The sequence below is a fragment of the Scyliorhinus canicula genome, chromosome 1 (assembly GCF_902713615.1).
Source record: "Scyliorhinus canicula chromosome 1, sScyCan1.1, whole genome shotgun sequence".
Taxonomy (NCBI): Eukaryota; Metazoa; Chordata; class Chondrichthyes; order Carcharhiniformes; family Scyliorhinidae; genus Scyliorhinus; species Scyliorhinus canicula.
This window is the reverse complement of record NC_052146.1, coordinates 16,848,497-16,868,559: the sequence shown is the minus strand read 5'-3', so window position 1 is coordinate 16,868,559 and position 20,063 is coordinate 16,848,497. Positions and strand designations below refer to the sequence as shown.

Genomic DNA, 20,063 nt, shown 5'->3' with positions numbered 1-20,063 from the left:
GGTTACAGAGCAATTCACTTGCAGGCATTTGCAATCATTGCCATGGACTGGAATTAAAACCATGTTGCCAGTGAAGCCACTCTGCCTGCTGCCGCAAGGTGATTGATGCCTTTTGATGGTTTCCAACTGATACTGAGGGAGGCCAAATGTCTCCATGGTCACCAAGGAGAGAAATAAAATTACAGATCAAAAGAAAAGTAAATCACCAATTTTAATACTGCGTATTCAAATCAGCATTTCCAGCACAGTGTTTGCTGGACTATTAATTCAGAAGCCTGGATTGATCACAGAATAATACAGCGCAGAAGAGGCCTTTCGGCCCATCGAGTCTGCACCGACACAGGAAAAATACCTGACCTTCCTACCTACTCCCACTTGCCAGCACTTGACCCAGAGCCTTGAATGTTAAGACGTGCCAAGTGCTGATCCAGGTACTTTTTGAAGGATGTGAGGCAACCCACCTCTCCCACCCTCCCAGGCAGTGCGTTCCAGACTGTCCCAGCCTCTGGATAAAAATGTTTTTCCTCAAATCCCCCCTAAAGCTCCTGCCTCTCAACTTGAACTTGTGTCCCCTCGTAACTGACCATTCAACTAAGGGGAACAGCTGCCCCGATCACCCTGTCCATGCACTTCATTATCGTGTACACTTCGATCAGGCCGCCCCTCAGTCCTCTCTGCTCCAGTGAAAACAGCCCAAGCCTCTCCAACCACTCTTCATAACTTAAATGTTCCATATCTGGCAACATCCTGGTGAAACGCCTCTGCACCCCCTCCATTGCAATCACATCCTCCCTATAATGTGACGACCAGAACGGCACACAGTACTCCAGCTGTGGCCTCATCAAAGGTCTACACAGCTGCATCATGACCTCCCTGCTTTTGTAATCTATGCCCGATTGATGAAAGCAAGTGTCCCATATGCCTTTTTTCACCGCCCTATTAACCTGCCCTTCAAGGCCGGCATGGTTGCACAGTGGTTAGCACTGCTGCCTCACGGCGCCGGGGACCTGGGTTCGATCCCGGCCCCAGCTCAATACAGTGTGGAGTTTGCTCATTCTCCCCCTATCTGAGTGGGTCTCACCCACCACAACCCAAAGATGTGCAGGGTAGGTGGATTGGCCATGCCAAGTTGCCCCTTAATTGTAAAAAAAAAAGAATTGGCTGCTTTAAAATTTAAAAAAACCCTGCCCTTCTGCCTTCAGAGGTCTATGGACAAACACGCCAAGGTCTCTTTGGCCCTCAGAACTTCCCAGTGTCAGGCCATTCATTGGATACTTCCTTGTCAAATTACTCCTTCCAAAGTGTATCACCTCACACCTAGGCCGGGGTTTGTATGTCCAGGTTTGTTCCTCTGCTGATGAGACAGCTCCTCCCCCCCCCCCCCCCCCCCCCAAGCGGGGTAGTTCATTCTCCACGAGGCTCACTGGGAGCCAAATTGGCCCGATCCCTTGGGCCTTGTGCAGGTTTTAGCAAATACAAAAGAAGATCAACAGGCAAAAGGAATTCGCTCCAGCAGATGACCGGAATTGGGTAACTACAGCAGGAGAATGAACCCCCAGGAATAACTGAGGAAAGGTCAGCAGGTATTTCCGATGTGACTCGAAGTAGCTTTAAGCGATGGATTGTGCAAAATCGGAAAACCCTGGGCTGGATTCCCCGCTCCGCCGCGCCACATTTCAGCCCTGACTCGCTGGCGGGATTCTCCGTTACGCCGGCCGGTCAATAGGGTTTACCATTGTGGGGCAGCCCCGCGCTGTCGGGAAACCCCACTGGGCGCCGGCAAAACGGAGAATCCCGCCCAGGGTTTTTGAGATGACACGTGTGTTATGACCAGGATGGGAGTGGTTCACAGCCTGACTAAACAAAATGGCTGGTTGTTTACCCTCATGACTGTTAGACCCAGAATAAAAGAGACTTTAACCAGGCACTTTTCAATAAACAACACTTAGGAATTTATTATTACACCTGTCTTGTCAAAAAGAAAGGCAAAACTAATTAAGATACAGCATGAAATATGAAAGTACATTTTCATACACACTGACCTCATCTAATCACTCCATAATGCAGAGCATTTTAGATAATTGTCCTCATGCCAGATTGGCCGAGGATCTATTATTATGTAAAATGCTAAAAACATCAGTAACCTGATGCCATTAATATTTTATTTAAAACAAATAAATCTTGAAAGCAATCAGAATCCTTTAAATTGGTTTATCTCCCAGTGTATTGATTGCCAGTTCTGCATGTGCAAATACTGGGGTAATAAAGTGAGCCATTCATTGAACGAGGAACTACTGTCTCTGAACCCACAGGCAGTAACTTTATAACTCAGTCCTTTCTTTTTGAACATGCAATCGATTTTCTGAAAAAGAAACAGGAAAACCTGGGTTACGGAGATGCCAGTCAACATTTAAAAGACCATTTCATAACTCAACTTCCAATATTCTCTGCAACCATCTTGCAACAAGGATCACTGAGGTGTAATGTTAAATTTGGATTTGGATTTACTGTCATGTGTATCGAGGTCCAGTGAAAAGTATTGTTTTGCGTATTATGTTATGCTGCTTCGGATAACACAGGCTGCTACTTGATGCAGTCTTAATTAAAGGATGCTCCGGACTCTGAAATAAGTTCAACGTGTTTATTGAACTATTAACACAGTTCTCAAATGAGTTCGATTCTCTGCTAATCTAACTGTAGTAACTCAGTCTGACTGTACCAGCTTGCTCGAAGCCACGTGCTGGGGTGTGATGCTGCTGATCAACCCTGTCTAACTCTCTAGATATCTGTCTGTGGAAAGAGGCAGGGTGTGAGCGCCTCATCCCTTTTATAGTGTTTATGTCATGCCCCCTTGTGGTGATGCCACCTCTGAGTGTCCTGACTGCCCATTGGTTGTGTCCTATTCTGAGTGTTCATTGGTTGCATGTTTGCATATCATGACATTGCATACAGTTCAGACAGATCATTCCATACGTGAAAAAACACAGGACATACAATAGATACACAATATAAATACATAGGCACAGGCATCAGGTGAAGCATAGGGAGAGTAGCACTACTTAGGAGAGAAGATGTGTGGAGGAATCAGTTCAGTTCATAAGAGGGTCAATCTGGAATCTGGTAACAAAGGGGAAGACGCTGTTTTTGAATCTGTTAGTGTGTGTTCTTCTGCATCTCCTGCCCAATGTAAGAGGTTGGAAGAGAGAATAGTCCAGGTGGGAGGAGTCATTGATTATGCTGCTTTCTATCCCCAGGGAGCGGGAGGTGGAGTCAATGGATGGGAGGCAGGTTCGTGTGATGGACTGGGCTGTGCTCACAACTCTCTGAAGTTTCTTCCATCTCGGGCCAAGCAGTTGCCACACCAGACTGTGGCGCAGCCGGATAGGTTGACATAGATATACACTCGACACTCAGTAATAAAACAGACGGAGGTCCATCTCAGGGTAACCATTTCCCTGGAAGAGAAAAATGATCACGTCTTGACGTTGCATCAGTTCCAGACTATGAAGATGGTTTCAAACCATGTTTTCCCCTGCGAGGTGATGGGAGCACAGAGTAGTTTGAGCATTGATGGCTGATTCGAATCATGCTGCACTTCTTTCTTTATTTAAAAAAAATCTTTGTATTGATTTTCAAACAGGAAAAGGAGCAGGGAAACAGAGAACGATGCATAGTCAGAAATTCAGCCCCCTCCCCCCCTCCTCATAAACAAATAAACAACAGAAACCATACAAAAAGAAAACAATAAACTTAACAGTCAACAGTAATTCATTCTTTGAAGAAAGAGACAAATGGTTGCCATCGACAAAATAAATTCTCAGTTGAACCCCTCACAACATATTTGATTTTCTCTAGATATAAAAAGGACATTGAGTCTCCTAACCACGTTGTAGCTCTCGGGCAGTTAGGGGGATTCCCAGTTTAATAAAATCCGCCTGCCAGCTATTAACGAAGCAAATGCGTAAATGTCTGCTTAATTTTTGAGACTAGTCAGTTGTGGATGAGATTCCGAACTTGGCTGTTAACGGACTGGGTTATACGTCAACATCCAGGACATTGGAAGGAAGAAGTGTCGATGAAGGCTGACTCTGACCTGCTCCTATATGTCTAAAAGTCGCAGGGAGGACTGAAAGCGATCATGCGGATCCTGAAAGAGTTCGGAACCCTCTCAGTTTGCAAACCCAACCTAGGCAAAAGCAAGGCATTCCCAGTGAACCCAAACGGGGGAGGGACAGAGATGGAGGGGCTCCCGTTTAAAATAGCCCAAAATAGATTCCGATATCTGGGGATCCCAATAGCCAGAAACTGCACACAGATCCATAAGTGGAACTTGACTAGCCTGGCGGAGGAAGTAAAAAAGGACCGACAGAGGTGGGCCGCACTCCCACTCGACGCAACCTTTAAAAAATGGAGACAGGGAATTTTACATTGGACACAGACTAGCGACACTGAACAAACTGGCAGAGGAATGAGAAACGCCGGCAGGACAGGAAATGAGACACAAATAAAACACTTGCTCCGCAAAGAGACAGTAGGGTACCCAGGGGCCTCGGGGACTGCACTATTGGAGGACCTGATGAACATGGAGACTCAGGAGGGGAGACTCTGTGGGAAAATATATGGACAGCTACTGGACAGAGGCCGAGAACCTCTGGACGAGACCAGATGGAAATAGGAGGGCGAACTGGGGACAAAAGTGGGGTAGATATTCCGAACCTGAGCACCAGGCAGGCAACACAACCTTCGGGACTCTTCATAGAAACATAGAATTTACAGTGTAGAAGGAGGCCATTCAGCCCATCGAGTCTGCAGCAACCCTTGGAAAGAGAACCCTGCTCAAGACCACGCCTCCACCCTATCCCCATAACCCAGTAACCCCACTTAACCTTTTTTGGACACTAAGGGCAATTTATCATGGCCAATCCACCTAACCTGCACATATTTGGACTGTGGGAGGAAACCGGAGCACCATTGCAGACCGCTACATCCGGATCCCTGTGGACCGGGTCAGCCAGGATGCCCAGGCAGCGGGCTTTGCTGCTGTGGCCGGTTTTCCCATTGTCCAGGGCACGATCAATGGGATGCACGTCGCCGTGCGGCCACCTACAGATAACAGGGCTGTGTTCACCAATAGGAAGGGACCTATTCCATGAACATTCAGGTGGTCTGTGACCACCGCATGATGATCCTGCACATCTGCGCCCGGTACCCGGGAAGTGTACATGACTCATATGTATTGGCGCAGTCTTACATCCCCGGCATGTTCGAGGGACGCCCCCCCCTCCGGCTGAGTGGCTGATTGCTAGGCGACAGGGGTTACCCGATGCGGTCGTGGCTGATGACGCCTATACGGAGGCCACAGAGTGATGCGGAGAACAGCTACAATGATGCCCATGCAGTGACCAGGAGTGTGATAGAAAAGTGCTTTGGCCTGCTAAAAATGCGTTTCAGGTGCCTGGACCACTCTGGAGGGGCCCTCCAGTACCCGCCAGATAGGGTCGGCCACATCATTGTGGTCTGCTGCGTCCGGCACAACATAGCCCAGCAGAGGGGCGATGTGCCGCAGGCAGAGGAGGGGGGAGTGGAGGAGCAGCAGGAAGAGGAGCAGACCTCCCCAGATGAGGAGGATGGGAGCAATGGTCAGGGCAGACGGGCTGGACATGGGCGGGAGGTTGCCCACCGTTATTGGCTGGGCCAGCGGGCACGGGACAGGCTGATAGCCGCCCAGTTCACTGACTAGGGGGGGGCATGAGAATCGCCGAGTATGGGCACAGACTGCACACCATGACACCAGTTGACCACCCTCACCCCCCCCCATCGGGTCATTGCGATTCAGTTTTCCCATGGACAGCGCAGCAGAATCTGTGGGTTTCCCAGCGGCGTGGGGTGGTTACGATAGGAAATCCTATTGCCAATCGATGGGAGGATAGAATCCTGCTGCCAGCGAATGGCCTGCGGCCAAGACGCACATGGTTGGAGGGAACCAGAGAATCTCGTCCATTATAGTAACGTTTCGTTTGAGAAATACCAAAGCCCTATTTTCATGCAATCAGTCCTGGAGCGAATCATTCTTTCTGCACTTTTGGGGTCTGATCTGGGATCATAATATTCCTCAGAGATTCTCCTCGAGTGCAGAGGAAACAGGAATCAGCAGAGCTCACTCCAACCAGAGGGCACCTGCACTGTGGCCAACAGAGCCCTCCCTGCTCCACAACCCCTCTCAGGGCAGAGGAATCACTTGTGACCAGCACCCCCCCCCCCCCCCCCCCCCCCCCCCCCCCCCCCTTCCCCATCCCCCAGGATCACCACCTGTCTCTTCCTGCTGAGACTGGCAGCACTGACTGCCTCTGCCACCACCTCCCAGACAGTGTTCCCACGCTGGGGAAGAGGTACCCCTCCTTTACTTACTGGCTCCAGCTCCCGACCTTGAGGGGCAGGTCTTCTCTGAGACATCCTGATGGCGGCGTGAGTGTGTGGTAAGTGGACTGCTTAAAAACAGCTCCAGCTGCCAGGCTCTTTAGTGCTAACTCCGGATCCAGTGATTAGAATGTCCGCTGGGCCGGGAATTGCTCAGAACTCGTACCAGTAGTGTGCTGACCCATTAGCACGTCCTGAATTGTTCCAGAAATAGCTGCCCCAACGGGAACATGAACCATCCACAAATCAGTCCTGGCGTCAACAGTCTTCCAAACGGAGAAATACACCCAAGGCTTGAAAGACTTTCATAACCACAGGACACCCCAAATTGGGTGGAGTATACTTGCTCCAGTGGGCAACGCAGCTTTCCAGAGATCAGAATGCCCGAAATCTAACAGAACAAAAAGTAAAAGCAAAGAATACCCCTAGGCACATGGGGACCACCGACCCACGCATGATGGGAACCCATCCCCCCATGGACACAGGGCACCTCCCCCACCATGGACGCTCCCCGCCGGCACTGCCCTTGGCACAGCCCAGTAGTGCCAGGGTACCTCCCAGGCATGTTCTCTCCCCCCCACGGCTGTAATTACCTGTGGAGACGCTGGCGGTAAACATTGCCAATGTGAAGCCACGTCAGCGAGGGGGGACTGCGAATGTGGGTCACTGGCAGGGGGCAGGAAAGATTGCATCACGAGGTCTTGCTGATGGGAATCTCGTTTTTTGGCCTCTCACAAGATTTGGTGCCTCCATTGCCATTACGCCTGCGCCAAATGGAGGCACAAATCCCCCCCCCCCCCCATTGCATTCATAAAACTTGCCCAGGTACAATATAGAACAGCATAAATTTGACCTGACATTGAGATAATACCGTTCAGTTTATTTCAATTCAGTACACGATGCCTCACCGCACTTAAAATTACAGGTCATCATTATAATATACATTTAAATTTCATGTCAAATATTTTCTGGTGCATTGAGTATACAAATTGGCAAGTCATGTTGTTGCAGCTGTATAGAACCTTAGTTAGGCCACACTTGGGAGTATAGTGTTCAATTCTGCTCGCCGCACTACCAGAAGGATATGGAGGCTTTAGAGAGGGTGCAGAAGAGATTTACCAGGATGTTGCCTGGTATGGAGGGCATTAGCTATGAGGAGAGGTTGAATAAACTCGGTTTGTTCTCACTGGAACAAAGGAGGTTGAGGGGCGACCTGTGTTGCTATATTTATTTGGTTATAAATATGACGGTCAATATGGTCGCCTTTCTTAATCCTAATTATGTGTATACTTTCAGTCGCCAGGTATCTCTCGTACCGCCACAAGGTTTAACCCAAATACCGATCAAAGTGCCAATACACCAGTTAGTTAGTTCAAAGTCAATACTATTTATTTACACACACAGTAAGATCTACTCATGCACAACAGGACTACAAACTAAACTAGCTAACGCTAACACCTATACTTAACTTCGGGTGCCCACTTAGTCAGAGGAACATAGAACATAGAACATAGAACGATACAGCGCAGTACAGGCCCTTCGGCCCTCGATGTTGCACCGACATGGAAAAAATCTAAAGGCCATCTAACCTACACTATGCCCTTATCATCCATATGCTTATCCAATAAATTTTTAAATGCCCTCAATGTTGGCGTGTTCACTACTGTTGCAGGTAGGGCATTCCACGGCCTCACCACTCTTTGCGTAAAAAACCCACCTCTGACCTCTGTCCTATATCTATTACCCCTCAATTTAAGGCTATGTCCCCTCGTGCTAGCCACCTCCATCCGCGGGAGAAGGCTCTCGCTGTCCACCCTATCTAACCCTCTGATCATTTTGTATGCCTCTATTAAGTCACCTCTTAACCTTCTTCTCTCTAACGAAAACAACCTCAAGTCCATCAGCCTTTCCTCATAAGATTTTCCCTCCATACCAGGCAACATCCTGGTAAATCTCCTCTGCACCCGTTCCAAAGCTTCCACGTCCTTCCTATAATGAGGCGACCAGAACTGTACGCAATACTCCAAATGCGGCCGTACTAGAGTTTTGTACTACTGCAACATGACCTCATGGCTCCGGAACTCAATCCCTCTACCAATAAAGGCCAACACACCATAGGCCTTCTTCACAACCCTATCAACCTGGGTGGCAACTTTCAGGGATCTATGTACATGGACACCGAGATCCCTCTGCTCATCCACACTACCAAGAATTTTACCATTAGCCAAATATTCCGCATTTCTGTTATTCTTTCCAAAGTGAATCACCTCACACTTCTCCACATTAAACTCCATTTGCCACCTCTCAGCCCAGCTCTGCAGCTTATCTATGTCCCTCTGTAACCTGCAACATCCTTCCGCACTGTCTACAACTCCACCGACTTTAGTGTCGTCTGCAAATTTACTCACCCATCCTTCTGCGCCCTTCTCTAGGTCATTTATAAAAATGACAAACAGCAACGGCCCCAGAACAGATCCTTGTGGTACGCCACTCGTAACTGAACTCCATTCTGAACATTTCCCATCAACTACCATTCTCTGTCTTCTTTCAACTAGCCAATTTCTGATCCACATCTCTAAATCACCCTCAATCCCCAGCCTCCGTATTTTCTGCAATAGACGACCGTCACCACATCAACTGCTCTACCCTCATCTACCTGTTCAGTCACCTTCTCAAAGAACTCGATAAGGTTTGTGAGGCATGACCTACCCTTCACAAAACCATGCTGACTGTCCCTAATCATATTATTCCTATCTAGATGATTATAAATCGTATCTTTTATAATCCTCTCCAAGACTTTACCCACCACAGACGTTAGGCTCACCGGCCTATAGTTACCGGGGTTATCTCTACTCCCCTTCTTGAACAAAGGGACCACATTTGCTATCCTCCAGTCCTCTGGCACTATTCCTGTAGCCAATGATGACCTAAAAATCAAAGCCAAAGGCTCAGCAATCTCTTCCCTGGCTTCCCAGAGAATCCTAGGATAAATGGTTGTTGTTTGTATCTGAGGCTGTTGGGTTCGAAGAGGTAACAGAACAGCTGTCGTCTGTCTGGTAGCGAGCGTTGACCTTGAACTTACTGCTTCTGGTGATGCTAGTGGATGGGTCCCTCCACCTGAGAGCCAAATCCAAGAGAGCAAATCTCTCGTGGGGGGTTCCTTCTTATACTTGGAGGGGCTTTGCGCGCTTTTAGGCGGGCCTTAAACTTGGTCCCAATTAATTGGGCCGCTTCTCGATCATTGTTATCGATCTTGTCCAATAAAGGAGTGGGTGCCCTGATGGCTGGGCGTGTCTAAGGTGGCCGTTGGCCTTGCTTTGTTTGTGTTTTTCTGGCACCGGGATGTCTGCAGCAGTATCAACTATCTGAGTGTAGTCCTTTGTTTCTCGGAGATGGGCCATCAATATGCTAATCAACCCAAAGTTTCGATTCCGTCTGGTAACTGCTTCCCAAATATACATTCAGGCAATGTGCCTGCTTGCTGTCTAGCATTGTCCACATTTCCCTACATTCTTTGTAAGCGACCATTTTGTGTTCTGGAAGTGGCCATCCAGATGGTGGCACCTGATAACAGGTATACAAAATTATGAGAGGCATAGACAGAGTGGATAGTCAGAGTTTTTTTCCCAGGGTGGAGGGGTCAATTCCTAGGGGGCATAGGTTTAAGGTGCGAGGGGCAAGATTTAGAGGAGATGTACGAGGCAAGTTTTTTTACACAGAGGGTAGTGGGGGCCTGGAACTCACTGCCGGAGGAGGTGGTGGAAGCAGGGACAATCGTGACGTTTAAGGGGCATCTTGACAAATACATGAATAGGATGGGAATAGAGAGATACAGACCCAGGAAGTGTTGAAGATTTTAGTTTAGACGGGCAGCATTGTCGGCGCGGGCTTGGAGGGCCGAAGGGCCTGTTCCTGTGCTGTACTTTTCTTTGAGATTTGGTGCATCATATAGACTAAGACGTTTTATCAATCCCTTGGTGTGCTATGGCAGGAGGACTGTTGCCTTTTCTACACTGAGTCTTTGTGGTGACTTTCTCAAATTTTAGTGCACAAGATATCAGAGCAGGGGGAAACCATGGGGCGTGATCTTCCGGCCATGCTGCGCCGGAAAAGCACCTCACTGCAGCGCAACGTAGCCGGTGAAAGCCAGGAGACCCCGCTCCCAGGATCCACTCGGCTCGCAAGATTCAACGCAATCCCGCCCACAATGGGATCACTTTTTGGTAAATCTGCATATTAGAGCAAGGCAGCTAGCCTTCTCTAATGCGCAGATTCCCAAGGTACCTGAGCGTTTGGGATTCAATCCTTTGCCTTGGGGGTTTTAGGTGAGCACCATTTGGTAACGGTCTTCACAAATGGGAAATAGATGGAATGGCACTCGTGGTCTCCAAGGGGATTGGAGGCCCCCAGCTGCATGCCCTTTGGGCAGGGTTGTACACTTGCACTGCTGGTGCCACCTGGGTGCCATCCTGGTGGCACCCAGGTGACACAGCAAGCTGGCAGGGGCACTGCCAGGGTGATTGGGCTGGGGTTGCCCTGGGGGTTGTGAGATGGGGGACAGGGGACCCTCCAATGTTGTGTTCGGGCTGGGGGTGGTTGTTTTTTTTTGTGGGCCAATTTCTCGCTATAAGGGGGAGTTCTGGCAAGCAGAGCTCCCCATTGTAAAAAATGGGGCTATATGTGGCCTCGGCTGCGCGTTTCCCGTTTAGGCTCCTTATTCAGCAGTAGTGTTAAATAGCCACGTGTTTCTCTGCACTGTGAGTGCCGGGAAACACTGGCCTAACGTGCTCTCTCGGGAACTTTGTTCCCTTTTGGGAAGGTTGCACCCCATACATCATAACCACTGCTGCAAGCTCAGAGAATTTCAAGGGTGGCAGCGATTGTGACCATAAACCTCTATGCTTCAAGCATCTTTCAGGATGGAGTAGGCTATATTTACAACATCTCACAGTTTGTCCTCCACTGTTTCATAAGGGAGGCCATTAAAGTTTTCTATTCCAAGACAGTTAACTACATTTCATTTTCTGTTGCTCAAGAGATGTAGATAAGGTGAGCACATGGTGCAGGCTTTGTGGATTATATGCGTCACTACGGAGAATTGGACTACAACTGACAGGGATTCCACTCTCTCCATGTCCAATTGGTGTGTGATCATAGGCCGTGAATCATGAAGTATCAATACCTGATATACTAACAACAGTCCTGATGCCTTCATTCTGCGTTGTTGAATTTGTTGCGATGTTTCTGGGTCCTCAGAGTTTGACGGCTGGCACTGATCACCACATCTATCTGGTCCAACTGTCCTTGCAAAATATGTCTGGAAGGACTCCTGGTCTCTGTGGTTAAGTAACACCCCTCCTTCTCCTCCAACAAGATGTTTCAGAGAACCTTAGACCATGCTCCCTCACCTGTTGCACCATAATTCACTCTTATTAATTGTGCCACTGCAGATCAGGACGTAAACTTTGTGTGTTATATGCAGGGAAGCACTGGCAAATTAAAGATTAAAACCCTCAAAACTTCAAAGGCATTTCAAGCATGGCGTGTTCAAGGACAAAGCTCTTGATTTTTTTCAATGGATGCAGTGAGATCTTAACTCATCAGCTGAAGTCTTTAGCAGAAATGTAACATTGAATGACAAGGCAAGTGAGATCGTGAAAACCAAGCAGGCTCACCTGTCGCAGTAAAGGTAAGCAAAAATGGTGGGCTGTGATGTTCGGGTGGTGTGGGCTGCAAAGGTCAGCCGGTGTGGGTTGCAAAGGTTGGACTGCCTGGGTCGCGAAGGTCAACAGGCATGGGTCACGAAGGATACCCAGTTGATAAAAATGAGTCCTGAGCAAAAAGTTTGAAAAACACTGACTTAGAATGCCAGGAAAAGAACCCAAATATCATCCATTCATATGAATACATTCTTTAAAGTGCTCAGAGTATTGCCAAAAAATTTTCAACTTGTCATGTGAAGGATTATTTGCATCTAGCCGCACATAATCTGCATGCCCCTGAGCAAATTGACGGGTTTAGGTGTAAGATTTCACAAAGGTGTGCGCTGTCAAATACTGCAGCTTGTGCTTTGGAGAATCCAGCAATGTGAAGAGTTTTGATAGCTTTGCTACTTATTCTTTCGTGGAATGGGGCATCGCTGGCAAAGAACAATACAGCACAGGAACAGGCCCTTCAGCCCTCCTGTTCCCAATCCTTAATTGCCCTAGTGGCTTCCTCAGGCATTTCAGAGGACAACTGAGAGTCAACCACATTGCTGTGGGTCTGGAGTAATATGTAGGCCAGACCAGGTGAACACAAGATTTTCTTCCCTAAAGGACACTAGTGAACCAGATGGGCTTTTACCATAATCGGCGGCAGTTTCATCATCATTGCTGTCAGGATGTGCAAACATGCAACCAATGAACACTCAGAATAGGACACACCAATGGGCAGTCAGGACACTCAGAGGTGGCATCACCACAAGGGGGCATGACATAAACACTATAAAAGGGATGAGGCACTCACACCCTGCCTCTTTCCCCAGACAGACATCTAGAGAGTTAGATAGGGTTGATCAGCAGCATCACACCCCAGCATGTGGCTTCGAGCAAGCTGGTACAGTTAGACTGAGTTACTACAGTTAGATTAGCAGAGAGTCGAACTCATTTGAGAACTGTGTTAATAGTTCAATAAACACGTTGAACTCATTTCAGAGTCTGGAGCATCCTTTAGTTAAGACTGCATCAAGTAGCAGCCTATATTATCCGAAGCAGCATAACACAATTGCGAAGACTAGTTTTCAATTCCAGATCTATTAATTGTGTTTTCAATCCTACGATTTGAACCTGTGTCCCAGTACATTAGCCTGTACTGCTAGATCAAAGGGCAGCACGGTAGCATGGTGGTTAGAACAATTGCTTCACAGCTCCAAGGTCCCAGGTTCGATTCCCGGCTTGGGTCACTGTCTGTGCGGAGTCTACACGGTCTCCCCGTGTGTGCGTGGGTTTCCTCCGTGTGCTCCAGTTTCCTCCCAGTCCAAAGATGTGCAGGTTAGGTGGATTGGCCATGCTAAATTGCCCTTTGTGTCCAAAATTGCCCTTAGTGTTGGGTGGGGTTGCTGGGTTATGGGGATAGGGTGGAGGTGTGGCCTTGGATAGGGTACTCTTTCAAAGAGCCGGTGCAGTCCCGATGGGCCGAATGGCCTCCTTCTGCACTGTAAACCTTGCACATCTTTGGGTTGTGGGTCGAAACCCAGGCAAGCATGGGGAGAATGGGCAAACTCCACACGGACAGTACCCAGAGCCGGGATCAAACCTGGTACCTTGGCGCCGTGAAACTGCAGTGCTACCACTGCGCCACCGTGCTGCCCTGAAGTTGATAAACTTTGCAGCTTTTTTAAAACATGATATGGGCCTTGTGGGTGATATTGTGCAAATCCCCAAGGTTGCTTGAGATATTGCAGTTCAGCACAGGCATCACATTCACAGCAACATGCAGGGCTGCCCAGGCAAATAATTTTGGCTGTGTAGTAGCTGGCACATCCCCACCATCGTCTGCTTGTTAGTGAAGGGGAGACTTCTAATATAGATTCTCTAATGATGGTGTTCATAGGATCCTTAGGGATGGACAAGTGTATGTGGGGCGGGGAGGGGGGGGGGGGGTGGCGGGGAAGATCAGTGTTGTCACACTCTCCATTTAAATGCTGCTTCACTCTTCTTTCCTCTCGCATCTATAAACTGCCTTTCATGACCTCAAACGCTTTAGTCAATCAAGTACTTTTGTAGTGTAATCTCTGATGCAGTAAATGCTGCAGGGAATGTGCGAACAAGCTCTTACAGAAAGAAACATGAAAGCCAGATCATTTGATTGCATACTAGGGATTAGCAATTTGGAATCATGAAGCTGGTACTTAAAATCGCTTAGAATGGGCGGAGGCAGAAGATTTCCAGTTGTCAGAGTCAAGTCAAGCTAATTCCAGGTAGGAAAGAAAATCCTGCTTTATAAGCTGTTACTCCAACAAGCCTTCTTGAAGGTCATTTTTTAGGTCAAAGGGTTTGAAACAAAGCATTTCCACCATCCGCTGATATGGCAAAACACATAACTCTATTTTCTTAAAGTTACCCTGTCTATATAAATGTTGTGCTGCACCAAGCCCACCAAGATGCTCAGGCTGCAGGATTCCCCGCCATCACCTGGTGGGTGATCAGGGAGTGCCCTTCATTAGAGGAAGGGGTCCCCACTCGTTCAACGTTGAACCCGTGTGCCATGCATTGTCAGCATCATCTCCTCCACCCATAACCTTTGGGAATCCTCCACTCGTCTATGCACCCGCAGGAGTGTCGTGGCACGGTAGCACAGTGGTTAGCACTGTTGCTTCACAGCTCCAGGGTCCCAGGTTCAATTCCTGGCTTGGGTCACTGTCGGTGAAGTCTGCACATTCTCCGTGTCTCCGGTTTCTTCCCAGTCCATAGATGTGCACGTTAGGTAGATTGGCCATACTAAATTGCTCTTAGCGTCCAAAAAGGTTAGATCGGGTTACTGGGGTGGGGTGGGATTAAGTTGGGTGCTCTTTCCAAGGGCCGGTGAAGACTCGATGGGCCAAATGGTCTCCTTCTGCACTGTAAATTCTATGATAGCTGTAATGCCTCGAGGGTGGTCTCCTCGGAACTTTCCTCAGAGGTGGTCTCTTGGGTGGCGCAGGGGAATGACACCGGATAGCCCGGCCCCCTCAGATGGAGATCCTGCAAGAGAATGGACATGTGGTCAGAAGGAAGCATCATTTTATCTAACTTGTCCGACAGGTCATTTGGGTGGAGGACCACTGAATTCTCACCTCTACGGCGCAAGCCAACCTCGCTGTTGGTGACTGCGTTCTCCCATAATCTCGAGGGCCCGTTCCTCATAGGGGGTGAGGTCGTGATCTCTGGTACTCCGATTCCCCCCACCGCGTTGGCCCTTTCACGCCTATTATGGGCCAACCTATCCTGCAGGGACAGAGAGAGGGCATTGTGATCTCGAAGCTTGATGGATCAGGGGGGTTCTATGGCAGGTCACACCTGGACATGAAGGGGTAGTGCTGGTGGGTATCAAGGGGTGCTAAAGAATGAGCACAAAGGTCGGGTGTGAAGTGTCACCTTGTGATTTGTCTGTGTGGGGGGGGCATAATTTGAGGGGTGGCAGGCGGAACTGATGCCAGGAAAGGTGGTAACTTACCCTTGCAGCTTGGTGGAGGTCGTTGGTTTTCTTCTGACATTCTGGGGCAGTTCTTGTGGTTATGCTGCCCACACCGACAGCCGCTGCCACCTTGTATTGGTAGCCTTGCTGCTGCACCCCCACCCCCCACCTCCCAAAGGGAACAGGATGTCCTGTCTCGCATCCACTGCGTCCAAAAACCTGGCCAGGTCGGCAGCCCCAAAGCGAGCAGGCCTGCGCTGCCATGCTTGTGTGTTGACTGACAGTGTGTGGTGCAGCTCCCCTTGTTAGCGGCGGAAGTCTGGCAAATAAGACAGCAAGTAGTGGCGAGAAGCTTGTCGGGGGCTCATTTTTGGCACTAAGTGCCGTTTAATACAGGCTGCAATCTCACCAACGCGACCGTTGGGACACAGCTCCCTAATTGCACGCAAAATAACACAAAAACGTTTTCTGTTGTTGCCTTTTTTACCTACTGTAAATATGGCAATCAATGAGGTTGCCCTTCTTTCTTTGGATATCAATATTATATTGATCAGAGTCGCCAGGAATCAAATGATACTACCACAAGGTTCAACCGGATATCGATCAAAGAGCCAAACACCAGTTAGTTAGTTCAAGATCAAGGGTACTTTATTTACACACACAATTAATCATGCAACATAGACACTACTAGTTAAACTACACCTATCAACTATGACAACCTATTCTTAACTTCAGGCACCCGGCTTAGCTCAGAGGAACAGTGGCCGTTGTTTGAATCTGGGTCTATCGGGTCTGTAGAAGTAACTGTTGCTCAGCTGGGCTCATCCGTCTGGTAGTGAGCGTTGAACTTGAACTTCTGGTGGTGCTGCAATTGGAGGTGGACGTTGCCGGAGCACCAGGTCCAAGAGAGGCCGAACACATGGTGGTCTCTCTTTTTATCCTTGGGGGTTTTTTGCGCTCTTTTGGGTGGTCCTTCAGTTTGGACCCCACTAATTGGGTAATTCTTGATCACTGTGTTCGATTTGAACCAATAAAAGGGGCGGGTGCCTTGATGGCTGGGCGTGTCCTAAGCGGTCATTGACCCTGTTGTTTACGCTTCCTGAGTACAGGGGATGGTGTCGGAATGTCTGGGGTTGTATCGGTTGCTCAAGTATCAGTTCTGTGTCTGACAGAGATGGGCCATCAAAATGCTAATCGGTTAAGGGTTTCGATACCGTCTGGATTCTTCGCTCACAGATATACATTCAGGCTCTGAGCCTGCCTGAACCTTGCATTGCCCATTTTTCCCGTTATGCTTTGCGACCGTCCATGTTCCTTATTATAAGTGACAATCCCAGATGGCTCCACTGTTAAACCTCGAGATTAAAAAATTCACGAATGAGGTTTGTAAACCAATTTCAATCTATATAGGTTTATGTATGAAGAAAGTAGCAACAGGTATGGTTGGTGTTAATGCATCCCAGTGAATACTTTTAGAACAATCAGGGTGTCTTAAGGCACACTTGTAAAGAGGTCATGCTACAATAACACCAAAGTATTTACAAAATGAAAGTTTATCAAAAAGTCAATTTTGAATTAATCCAGAGTGCACAAAAATAGTTTTTGAAAGAGTGTGTCAAAGGTGCATGAGGCTTGGCAAACATATCTGCGAAGTAGGATTCAGTTTTGAGCCACGATTTCTCACTTGCAACTGTCCCAAATAAAAGATTAAAAATCTTGAATATGCCAACATTTCTGCTTTTGGTATTAAAATTTAAAGGTTTCTTTATTTTTTCTGCAGTTTTATTTATTAAGTTAATATTTAATTTTAAAATATAGGTCATGAAAAGACAGATTTAGGGATATTCACTTCCACAAATAGCCAAACTCCACAGGAACATAGTTTAGGTATAGATGTCAGTATGCTTGATTTGAGGTGTTCCTGCTTTTCAAGTCATTAAAATTGCTACATCATAGGAATGCCCAGCATCAAGTGCATAGACATGTGTACAATTCCCCAAACTGCATTCCCCCATGAACCTCATTTCGCAAGATATACCCTAAAATGTACAAAGTACTAAAAGTTAGAGAAAATTAAAGTGGAAAAGATCCCAAAGTATGGAAGCAGTTTGGTTTACATGATCATGAGTTTCATATGCAAGATGTTCACCGTCAATTTGGATGATTGCTTGGATTATTATTAATAAAAAAATGCATTCCCAACTATTTCAATTATTAGAGCAAGGTAGTTTTCTTTTTACTTTTTTCAAAGACACTCCTGGTGGGATATGTCTTATAGATGGCAATGCTAGCTGCTTCCTTTTAGAAGTCTTCAACGGCGAGGCTGTTCAATAATGGGGAGCACATAGTTAAGTCCGACCTTCTTCTTACCTCGGGAACTGTCATACAAGAGCATTTACCAGCAAGAGCCGATAGTTGACAGTCAGTAGCACAATTCTCAGCCCCAGTGGTGTTGAGTCAGTTACAATGTTCCAAATGTTGTTGCAACTGAGAGCAGCAAACTCCCCAAAGCGGGTGAAGTGTGTCAATGCCTTATTCATTACATTGTTAAGGTTTGTTAATGTCAATTACATTGTTAAGGGAAACTTGTAATTGACATGTGAACATATAAATACAGGAAAGCTTGGACACTGGGTGAACGTGAGGAATGTCAACACTTAATAAAATCAATAAATTCTCTCAGTAAGGAAAATCTCTGTGTCTTAGTTTTGACTTCACTAACCAGCGTGGATCCAGTTAACAGATGCAGTTAACAGAGTGGTTGGGGGGAGAGCAGGGTTGTGTGTGTGGGGGCCGGGAGAAGGGGAATTGGAATCTGGATCTTCCGATCTGAGTGGTTTTGTATAATAAGTGAAAGATGCTTTTCGATGCAAGATTAATGGGGAAGCTGGAAGATGAAACTTTTCTTTTTAAGGGAAATAAAATCTCAGTGCATATTTTAATAAATTTAAACATTTACACCACTGAAGTGCATTTTTTGCGTTTTGACCGTAGAAAAGTAAAGTACAAATCATTGGTAGTGTTAGCTCTAGGACTGAGAAAGTGAGTCACATAGGGCTAATATTAAATAAAACATGCATTTCCTTTCATCTTCATGCAGGTGAATTCCTAAGATTCCTCTGGTTGTGAAGGTACTCACTCTTTCCAGCATCCAATTAAGACATGCTTTGCTTGCATTGCGATTAGGTGCTTAGCAAATTTTTCAAATCACTGAAATTTAAAAAATTACATTTTTAAGATTACTGAAGATATTACACAGATGAAACTCTTATACATATTATTCTGCAAGATTAATAATATTGTACCTTGACTCCAATTCAATTATTGCATTTCCTGCTCGCACAATTGCAACTCGTACCAACTGGGATAAAAATATTTTTTTCAAGTGTTTGAGAGAAAATAGAAATTAATTGCTGGACTACCAATTTCTTGATTTTACAATATGTGTGTTTTTGTACACTATTCATGGGATAGGCCGGTAGGAACAATATGATCATATCTCTCTTTGCCCCGTAAATCTGACCATTAAAGTGATATTTCTAAATCAATAAATTGTTAATGAAATTACAAGTATTGGGAACACTGCGACGTTCAACAAAGCAGCAATTCTGGGTGGTGCTGATGGGGTTCAATAAACTTTTATCTCCACCAGTTTCTAGCACAGAATCCTGCCTGTGTGGTTATTTTTCAAGTGTTTGCCTAGGAAGTGACTGTTGTCAGGTTATTCAAACACAGGGGGCACCACAGCAGAGCTGCTTCTAGCCACGCATCTGCCTTTCAGTTTATGCAAAATGATTAGGGAAATTTGAACATTCCGTTAAACAGGAGCTTGAAGTCAATAGCTTTTTTTTAAAGCATATCTTCACATTCCTACTGTTTTTTACCCTTTGGGTAATAGTGGTGGAAGAATTCTCAAGCTGATTATCACCCTCATGATTGCTCCTTTCATGGCCACCAGCCCCCCCCCCCCCCCCGCCGAGGACTCGAGGACTCCACTTGACGGCCTCCCAGCCATGTCCCGCCGTGTGGGATATGTCCATTTCACGCCAGCGAGACTGGCCAGGAACCGACGGCTGCTTGGCCCATCAAATTGCCAGGGGGAGGGTCGCTGCCAATGGCCCCCGACCGGCGCGGAGTAAACCCCGCCCGAAAACCAGCACCGGAGAATACGACGTCGGAGCGGCGGGACGGGATTCGCGCCGCCCCTCCGGCCATTCTCCAACCCGGCTGGGGGGTCAGAGAATTCCACCCCAGGAAGCTCATAGCTCCCCATTAAGGATCTTTCCTTTTTAAGAAGCAGACAGTATACAACATAGGATTAACTTAATTAAAGTTTATTTAGTAGGTTTTTTGATTAACTAGAGCATATGGGGGTCAGTGGAACATTCATTATCCACCGTAGTGATTCTTTTTTATTATGACAGATAATCAACATTCCTCTATCCAGCTACTTGCTGTCATGTTTATGCAAAACGTTTATGCATTATGAG

General features: G+C 47.1%; 1 protein-coding gene across 2 annotated transcripts in view; it reads right to left on the bottom strand.

Annotated features, from left to right (window-relative positions):
- Positions 1 to 1,937: 1,937 nt before the first annotated feature.
- Positions 1,938 to 20,063, bottom strand: part of lrrc74b (leucine rich repeat containing 74B) — a 101,618-nt gene continuing 83,492 nt past the window's right edge. Inside the window, exons 13-14 of one of the 2 annotated variants that reach the window (XM_038812558.1) lie at positions 18,713 to 18,783; positions 1,938 to 2,362 (exon numbers count right to left, since the gene is read on the bottom strand). In XM_038812558.1, coding sequence (XP_038668486.1) covers positions 18,756 to 18,783 — 28 coding nt within the window. In that variant the 3' untranslated portion in view covers positions 1,938 to 2,362; positions 18,713 to 18,755. Of the gene's footprint in view, positions 2,363 to 16,965; positions 18,784 to 20,063 lie in introns of those variants that run through there. The other variant, XM_038812644.1, reaches the window with a different exon arrangement.